The sequence below is a fragment of the Gekko japonicus genome, unplaced genomic scaffold, assembly GCF_001447785.1.
Source record: "Gekko japonicus isolate JY-2015 unplaced genomic scaffold, Gekko_japonicus_V1.1 scaffold3779, whole genome shotgun sequence".
Taxonomy (NCBI): Eukaryota; Metazoa; Chordata; class Lepidosauria; order Squamata; family Gekkonidae; genus Gekko; species Gekko japonicus.
This window is the reverse complement of record NW_015162074.1, coordinates 37,251-46,902: the sequence shown is the minus strand read 5'-3', so window position 1 is coordinate 46,902 and position 9,652 is coordinate 37,251. Positions and strand designations below refer to the sequence as shown.

The window sequence follows — 9,652 nt, the reverse complement described above, 5'->3', positions numbered from 1 at the left end:
AAGGAAAGAAAAGAGAAAAGTTGGGGGGGGGGGGGAATAAAGGGAACAAGAAAAATGGCGATCGGGCCTTGAAAGAATGGGGAGATAAATGGACACTCCCCCATATTATTTGGATGCAACGCTCCCTCTAAGCTGTGGAGTCTTGTGAGCAAAAATTCTACTTGGTGAGCTACTGGCATTAAAGTTGGGAGCGAGCGATTTGACTACTGCATAAAATAGTTTGCTCTGGAGCCATCCTTCCTGAGCGGAGGCAAAAATGTGTGAGCCGGAGGTTAAAAAACTGTGAGCTAGCTCACACTAACTCAGCTTAGAGGGAACACTGGATATGAGGGCCTCTCTCTTCTCTAACCTATATTTGAGTATAGATTCAGGTGGGTACCCGTGCTTGTCTGAAGCAACAGAATGAAGTTTAGAATCCAGTGGCACCTTTAAGACCAATAAAGTTTTATTCTGGTTACCCGTTTTCGTGGGCATGCCTTTGGCTGAGGTGGTGGATGTCCAAGCGACACCGGCCGTCCCTGCCCAACTCGCCTTCCCTGCCTTAGGGCGCTGCCTATACCAACTCGGTATCCGCGCCGGACAACTCTGGTCTCTTAAGAGAATGTGCCCTCCCTGGCAGTACCAAAGCAGGCAGGATACTTAAGTGATTGCTATGCTGCCATCAGAAATTCCTCAATCGGAATTGCTGAGGCTCTTACGAATTATTATTTATTGTCTCGTTGACGTTGTGAGCCGCCACTGAGCCCACTTGTGGGGCGGGATGTAAATTGAATAAACAAATGACGAACGGCTGTCACTGCACAAGTTTTTGTTTTAATATGTCTTAGCAGCACACTGGATTAAAATCACGAGATGCTCGCAACATCTCTCGGAAAAGAAATCGAAAAACCCGGAGGGGCCCGGGGGAACGCTTCCTGGGAGGGCTCCGTACCTTGCTCTGGTGAGAGCGACGTTGAGGCGCCGGGGATCGTTCAGGAAACCGATCCCTTGATGTTCATTGGCTCTGACGCAGGACAGGATGATGAAGTCTTTCTCCCGTCCTTGGAAGGCATCGACGCTGGCAATCTCCACCTCCTGGAAGGAGGGAGTGGGAGCAGAGGGGGAGGGAGGGAGAGACAGCAACTTACTTACAAGCAAGCCCTAGTTCTCCCAGTCAATGGGATTACCTTATTTCACATTTCATCGTCGCCTGATTTCCGTGTCCCTTCAAGTACTCTCGTTGGGCGACGTGCTGTATTCCAAGTGTAGGCTGGCTAAGGGGCTTTTTGACTTGCACCCAAGTACCCACACCCCTTGCCCGCATTCTGAATCACCACCTCAGGTTGCTTTTATACCCCCCCCCCCAAATAAAAGCAGCTTGGAGGCGGTGATTCAGTGGTAGGGAGGAAAACGGTACAGGGTAAAGGGTTATAAACGCCCCCTCATCCCATCTGTGGCCCTACTGGATACAAACTCTAAATAAAGGGAGGGGGGAATCTTTAAATACACAGGGATGGGCCAGAGGTGGGAGCCGAACGGCTCCTGCCCTGCGGGGTTCTTAGCCTGGGAACCTGGGGCTTTCCTCTTCAGGGGGGAAAAAGCCCTGCCAGCACCAGAGAAAAATGACATGGCCAGGCACCATCTACTCTCTCATCTGCCCTTTCTGGGCAAGGGAGCTGAGGACACAGCGCCAGAACAACTCCAGATCAGTTTTCCCTCTAAGCTGTTAGCGTGAGTTAGCTCAGTTTTTTAGCCTCCAGCTCACCCATTTTTGTCCTAGCTCAGGAAGGAGGGCTCCAGAGCAAACTAATTTATGCAGGAGCCACATCACTCGCTCACAAATTTAATGCCAGCAGCACATAAAGTAAGACAGGAAGGCCTGGCGTGATCTGGTCCATGGGGTCGTGAAGAATCGGACTCGGCTGTGCGACTGAACAACAACAACAGAGCACATAAAGTAGAATTGTTGCTTACCAGACTCCACAGTTTAGAGGGAGCATTGCTCCAGATGTTCCTGGATGACTCATCTACCCAAGATCTCTTAATCTGGTTTCAGGCCACGCTACGGGAAAGGGACAGTGCCGCCAGCTTCAGCTGATGGTCTCCATTTGAATGTGAGTGAGGGCCATTCCTCCTCATAGGTCACACCAGATTGATCAAGAGCCTCTGATAGGGTGGGGACCAAGGCTCCCTCTAAGCTGTGGAGTCTTATGAGCAAAAATTCTACTCTGTGAGCTACCGGCATTAAATTTGTGAGCGAGTGATCTGGCTGCTGCATGCATTACTTTGCTCTGGAGCCCTCCTTCCTGAGCTATGACAGAAACGTGTGAGCTGGAGACTAAAAAACTGTGAGCTAGCTCACACTAACTCAGCTTAGAGGGAACACTGGTGGAGACCATGTCATCTAGTGAAGGTTGAAGGGGGTTCAAAGAACGACACACGACACAGGCCTGCAGAAAGCTGACTGACTCCAGCCTGGAGCCCCAGTGTTTTAATAGATTTTCTTCACTCCTTCCCTCTCCTTTCTCCCTCCTCCCCTCCCATATACACACCAATCACTTCATTATGAGAACAGACATTAGGTTATGCTAACAATGTGTTATGCTAACAGCGCACTCTCATCTTCCCTGTCTCTCTGCCAACGTAGCTACTCATGACAAACTCAGCAAGATGTTTTCACCTTATGCAATTAGCACTCACACTCTTGGGTTCCCAATCTCCAGCCAGGAGTAGTGCATCTCCAGGTTTGCCACGCAGAGAACACTGTTCCTACAATCTAGGGGACCTAACCTGATTGGTTGCGTCTTGGCAAACATGACAATGGGTGTTATACGACTTTCGTCTTTTTCTCCTCCTCTTTCCTCATATAACCACCGAGTTGGAAGGGCCCATACAGGCCACCTAGTCCAACCCCCTGCTCAAGGCAGGACCAGCCTAGAGCAGGGGTGTCAAACATGCGGCCCAGGGGCCGGAACAGGCCCCCGGAGGGCTTCTCTCAGGCCCACACTGGAACTGGCTGTCTTCTGCTTCTTCTTCCAGTTCTGCTGCTGCTGCGTCATCGTAGCTTACACACCTGAACAGATTACTCAAGATCGCAACAGCACAGACATTTTGATGCAGTAATTCGGAGCAAGCGGTGTCAGTTATCAGACAGTGTTAAATAAACAAAATATTGCAAGAGTGCTCATGTTTTAAGCGTGTTTTTATTTTAAGTTAAAAAAAACAACCCTCTGTGTTTGTGTCCTTTATATCTCCGCTCCTGGCATTACATTTTATGACACACACGGCCCGGCTCAACAAGGTCTCATTTATGTCAGATACAGCCCTCATAACAAATGAGTTCGACACCCCTGGCCTAGAGCATCCCTGACAAGGGTTTGTCCAGCCACTGCTTAAAGACTGCCAGGGAGGGGGAGCTCACCACCTCCCTAGGCAGCTGATTCCACTGCTGCACAATTCTTCCCCTCAAAAAGTTTTTCCTAAGATCCAGCCGGTACCTTCCCGCCCTTCATTTAAACCCATCATTGCGAGTCCTCTCCTCTGCTGCCAACGGGAACAGCTCCCTGCCCCTTCTCCTTTAAGGGACAGCCCTTCAAATACTTCAGGAGAGCAATCATGTCCCCCCCCTCAGCCTCCTCTTCTCCAGACTGAACCTTCCCAACATACAACTTCTTACTGTATGTCTTCTCTCGCTTTCACTGCCTCGGTCTTCTACTTTTTGTAATCAATTTTCTGCAGCTATTACATCATAGACTGCTCTTTTGGGCCGTGCTGTCTTCTGCCTATGCAATCTTAGTCCTCCTGCGTTGTTCACTGGATCTCACAGGCATGCCATCCGACTGCTTTGCCCCTCTGTTTTGTAACCCACCTTGAGCCTCATCAAGAAAGGCGGGCTACCAATGGAAGGCCGAGGTTAGCCATTATCAAGGGATTTGGGAAGCGGGTGGGAGTCCAGGACGTGTGCGGGGAGCCCTGTACCTGGTAAAGCTTGGTGTGAAGGGAGCCGCTGAACTGCATGTACTGCACCAGGTAGGAGCGCTGCCCCTCGTAGGGGGTGATGATGCCAATCTGGTCCGGTTTCGCGCCAGCTTTCAGCAGCTTGGTGGTGATCTTCTCCACGTTTGCAGCCTCCGTCCTGGGGGCAGGGGCAGAAGGGAGAAGACGGAGGTCAGCTCATTCCATCCAGCGGCAGTGAGGCCAGAGAGTCCCCAGCACGGCCTCGTTACCACTCCTATTTATTTAACGTAAGGAAATGGACGCCTTTGCCAGGTCTAATTCACTCTGCTTCCAAGACTCCAGGGTTTGTAAAAAGCGCCAAGTATACAAAAGACACAGACAGAAGGGCATTAATTCCCTAGGGTTTATTTCTTGGGTGTTATGGCCGTCACGCACCCCCCCAACCAGATCTTTGTGCTTTCCTACTGGGCAAGGCCTGCTGGCTACAGATGGGACCCCGGGCCATTTATAGGCGCCGGACTGCTCCCGTTTAAGAAAAGCAAGTCATTAAAGGCACAGACGGTGTTTAATTGGAAGCACCATCAGCCCCCACAGAATACACTTCCAATCACCATGTCAGATTACACAGGGAAGCCATTGAAATTCATAAACACGATTTCAACAGGAAAGAAGAGAGTTCAAAAATAAAAACACAAAAGGCTCTACATCTGACAATAACACTACAGATAAGATCAGAATTTCAACGGCCAATCCACATACAAAAGAACCTCCTCAGGAAACAGGAAACCTCCTCAGGAAACAATCTATATGCAAAAGAACCTCCTCAGGAAAGCTCCTCCAAGTTCATAGCCTGGGGAACTCCTACAAGATAATGACTCAGCCCTACCTCACATTCTGGAGTATTACCTGCCTACCATTTTTCTTCTCACCTTGACACAGGGAGTCCTCAATCTTTCTGTGTTATACCCCTGAGGATGCCAGTCACAGCCACTGGCGAAACATCAGGTCCTACAATGCCAAGACCACGGCCAGACAACCCGGAAAATCTACAGCAGCTATCCGTGTTTCTTCAGACATGCTTTAATTGAGCCTAAGGTGTGAGGGGGTACTGAAAGAGGTGGCATCGGACTCACTACCTGCTCCCAACGGAGTGTTCATAATCCCCCATTCATGAAACCCCACGTGGACTCTGGGAGGAACAAGCAGGTCCAAGGCTTTCTGCTCTCTCACTTCCTCAGATGCACCCTCCCATTTCTGGATACAGCAAGCTCATTTTGCCTCCAGGAAACGAAGGCAAAGATGTTGCGGGATCAAAGCCGCAGAACAAGCCCCCCCCCCCCATGTTCTAGTTCCTTTTCCCATAACTTGGCCAGAACCTCCTTCCTTCCCCTTCATTTACCTGTTCAGGTAAGATGTGCCAGAGCTTGCAATTTCCTCTTGCCCTTGGGTTACGTAGAAAAACATGGGCTTATCTGGCTGAGGCCACTGGAAATCAAATCCCTTTTTCACACGGTCCGCTGCAGAGGAACATGAGAGACCCGGTTTTCAGTAATGAGCTGTGCACCAACAGTGTTCCAAATATGACTGAAGTCTTCCATTAAAGAGAGCATGCCCAAAGAGGAGGAGGTGGATTTTGGCACACATAGCTATGGGAAGCACCACGCTGCTTTGCTATCAACCACAAGCCCCCCACCTCCTTTCCACCCAAGCCATTCAAGTCCCCTCTCCCCAGCTCTTTTACCTGCTGTGACGCCATTCTGGAGAGACCCCTCGTAAAAGATATTGGAAGGGAACGCGCTCAGGGCAGGGTGCATGCGATACTGCACTTGCAGGCGGATGGGCCGGATCCCCAGTACCACCAGCCGCTCGAAGAGGGATTGGGACAGGCCCGCTTTGGCCGCCTTCTTGCACATCACGACGGGGCCAAGCTGGCAATGGTCACCCACCAGGATCAACTAAGAACACAAAGGTCAGGGAAGGTCACAATCTGCTGAACAATGTCAGTTTGGTATCGTGGTTAGGAGCGCAGACTCTAATCTGGGAGAACCGGGTTTGATTCCCCACTCCTCCACTTGCAGCTGCTGGAGTGACCTTGGGTCAGTCACAAGTTAATTCAGAGCCACTCCCTCAGAGGCAGTCCTCGAAGGAGCTCTCTCAGCCCCACCTACCTCACAGGGTGTCTGTTGTGGGAGGGGAAGGGAGATTGTAAGCCCCTCTGAGATGCCGAGTGAAGGGCGGGGTATAAATCCAATCTCTTCTTCTTCTGAACAAGTGGCCAGCCCTCCTCCGCCCCAAACACTGAAGGTCAGGGAGCAGTGGTGGGCTGGCAGGTTTTGAGTCAGCTTGCTGAGGCCCAGCCACAACATCACCAAAGCGAGGAGGGACCCCTTCTTCTCATGACCCCCCCCCCTCCAAATGCGGGGACAATGCGAAGTTTCGGAGGGCGAATGTTCAGCACAACGAAAATTCTCACCCCTCTCAAAAAGGAGGCTGCTGGGACAAAGCTGCCGCAAACAGCCTCAAGCGTGTTCGGTTGCTCCGTTTCGGGAGCTGGAGCCTACCTGCTTTGCTCCAAGGACGACAGGTACCATACACTCTGGCTCAGTGGCCTGAGTGCTTTCGTCAATCAAAATGGAGCGGAACTGCATCTTGGCCAGCCTTGGGTCGCCGGCTCCCACACACGTGCAGCAGATGACGTCCGCGTTCTGAAAGGGACAAGCGTTCCTGAAAGGCAGCACACTAGCAGCCAATCCCGCCTCAATCCCGCGACACTCGAGGCGGGTCTACAATTACACCAATGACATGGACACGTTTCCCCCAAGCTTCCAGTGCAGCTGTTCGAAGCCGCTGAAGCACCTACTGGGCCGGGCTGTGGGGGCAACTTGCCCGGTTTGACCACCTTGACGGGGGAAAACTATTACCATCAGCAATTCCCGCTCGGCCGTTCGCTTCAGCGCCCGGTAGCGCTTTTCGTCCGCAGAGGACAGCTCTCCAGTCTCATCTTTCAGCTGCTGCAGTTTCTGGAGCTCGGGCATGCTGAGAAGCAAACAGAGATCACTGGTGACCCTACAATTTTTTAAATACACAGCATACACTGGCTCATTAAGATTCCTTGACGAAACATTCCCATCTCTGCTCCAGCTCTATTGCTGTCCTGAATTTTTTTCGGAGGGCGCCTGGCTGTAGCGGCAGTTTACACCATCTTCCTGGCAACGTCCTACTGTTCAAGCGTCTAGATCAGTGATGGGGAACCTTTTAGAGACCGAGTGCCCAAACTGCGACCCAAAACCCACTTATTTATCGCAAAGTGCCAACACGGCAATTTAACCTGAATGCTGAGGCTTTACTTTAGAAAAAACAACTCATACATTAACTTAAGATGATCCAAACAAAGGAAGGAAAGCAATCCCAAATGTTTTCATTTACTTTCAATTATTTGGCAGAGAATTCGACACTTTAATGATGGTCTGGGCCTGGCTGGGGCGATGGCACGCGTGCCCACAGAGAGGGCTCTGAGTGCCACCTCTGGCCCCCGTGCCATAGGTTCGCCACCACTGATCTAGATACTCTCAAATGCTTGGGAGTTTTGGGACAGTACAATGAGGAAGCCAACGGGAGATCCCAGGCACAGCAAGTAAAGCCAGGAAGAATGGGAAGGCCAAGCACATGGAGGTAAGGGCTGACTACAGGATAGCTGATGTAGCTCCAAGGAATAGCAAGAGATGGCCCTACTGGCGTAGGGAAGCCACATCCAGGGACCAGAGTGCACAAGGCTTCAACTAAATCCAAGGAACATCCCTGGCAACACTTGAACAGCCATCCCCCCTCAAAGAGCACTGAGATCAGGGTTGCAACACCGCTTGACCCTCCCTGGACTGAAAGAAGCCAGGCTGAATATCACCAGAGCCAGGGCTTTCTCAGTGGCGGCCCCAACCTGGTGGAATGAGCTCCCGGAGGACATCAGGGCCCCTGTGGGACCTTTTGCAGTTCCGCAGGGCCTGTAATGCCGAACTCTTCCACCAGGCTTTCGATTAGGAGCCGCCACTGATGAATGTGCCCTGGAACATCTCCTGGCTTGCAACCTGGCTGGATACTATTCCTATCATCGGGCGCGATTTGGATTATCGCCATCATCTGTTGGTTTTCATCTGTCACTATTGCTGTTTTAACCGGTCTTGTATTTTTAACGGTTTTATCTCTGTATTGTTTACGTCCTTTTAACCCTTGTTAGCTGCCTTGAGCCAACGTGTCCGGCAAGGCAGGATATAAATAGAAATAATAAATAGAGAGCCCCCTCTCACCTGCCCTGACCTGGGTAGCCCGGGCTAGCCGGATCTCGTCAGTTCTCAAAAGCTAAGCAGGGTCAGTCCTGGTTAGTACTTGGATGGATGACCTCCAAGGAATACTAGGGCGTGACGTAGAGGCAGGGAATGGCAAGCCACCTCTGAAACGTCTCTTGCCTTATAAACAAGTCTAGCTCGCCACCTGGCGGTGCATAACCCTAAAAGAGCTAGAACTTCTGGCTGCCAGACAATCCTACGATCTCCTGGCTAAACTACACACACAGCCATACGATAATTAATTATTATTACCTGTCCATGTTTCTGATCTGGTTGTGCAGGGCCAGGAAAGACACTGGGGAGTCAATCGCCTCCCGGCTCTTGGCACACAGACGCACCACCTTCAGTCCGGTCTGATGTATCTTCTCAGTCAGCTGGTCCACAGCTATGTTACTCGGGGCGCAAACCAGAACAGGCCTTAAGGGAGTGGAGAGATAAGAGGGCCAATCAAGTTCTGGTCACCACACCTCAAAAAGGATATTATAGCATTCGAAAAAGTGCAGAAAAGAGCAACTAGAATGATAAAAGAGTTGGAACACTTTCCCTATGATGAAAGGTGAAAGCGCTTGGGGCTCTTTAGCTTGGAGAAATGACGGCTGAGGGGTGACATGATCGAAGTTTATAAGATTATGCATGGGATAGAGCAGGTTGAGAAAGAAGCCCTTTTCTCCCTTTCTCACGATACAAGAACTCCTGGGCACTCAATGAAATTGCTGAGTGGTCGGGTTAGAACGGATAAAAGGAAGTCCTTCACCCAAAGAGTGATTCGCACATGGAACTCACTGCCACAGGATGTGGTGGCGGCTACAAGCATGGACAGCATCAAGAAGGAACTGGATAAACATATGGAGCAGAGGTCCATCAGTGGCTATTAGCCACAAGGTATAGATAGGAGCTCTCGGTCTGGGGCAAGAGATTCTCTGTATTCTTGGTGCTTGTGGGGGGGGGGTCAACAGTGGGAGGGCCTCTAGTGTCCTGGCCCCACTGCTGGACCTCCTGATGGCACCTGGTATCTTTGGCCACTGTGTGACAGTGTTGGACTAGATGGGCCATTGGCCCGATCCAACATTGGCTTCTCTTATTTTCTTAAGTAATAAACTGTGCCAGAGCATTGTGAAGGACAGCCCCAGAACTTAAAGAGAATAAAATGCCAGCTGTCAAAAATGCATCAGACAGCGGAGGGTGGGGAAAACCCAAACGTCTGCGAGAATAATACTGTCCCAACCACCGGCACCAAAAATTCAAGCTGGCAACAGGTGAACCTCCTTATGGAGAGATTTCAAAAGCTCTGGTTCTACAAGCAGAAAGGTGCCCATCATTTTGGTTAACAGGGGGTGGGGGGCAGTAGCCAGAACACTCGGTCAAGTAGGCCGGGG

At 50.9% G+C, this 9,652-nt stretch overlaps 1 protein-coding gene across 1 annotated transcript in view; it reads right to left on the bottom strand.

Annotated features, from left to right (window-relative positions):
• The window catches only part of UPF1 (UPF1 regulator of nonsense transcripts homolog (yeast)), a 36,032-nt gene that overhangs the window by 7,434 nt on the left and 18,946 nt on the right, over positions 1–9,652 (bottom strand). Inside the window, exons 12-18 of the mRNA XM_015405636.1 lie at positions 8,529–8,693; positions 6,858–6,972; positions 6,498–6,641; positions 5,678–5,891; positions 5,336–5,453; positions 3,958–4,114; positions 932–1,074 (exon numbers count right to left, since the gene is read on the bottom strand). Of these exons, the coding sequence (XP_015261122.1) occupies positions 932–1,074; positions 3,958–4,114; positions 5,336–5,453; positions 5,678–5,891; positions 6,498–6,641; positions 6,858–6,972; positions 8,529–8,693 (1,056 nt within the window). The remainder of the gene's footprint in view (positions 1–931; positions 1,075–3,957; positions 4,115–5,335; positions 5,454–5,677; positions 5,892–6,497; positions 6,642–6,857; positions 6,973–8,528; positions 8,694–9,652) is intronic.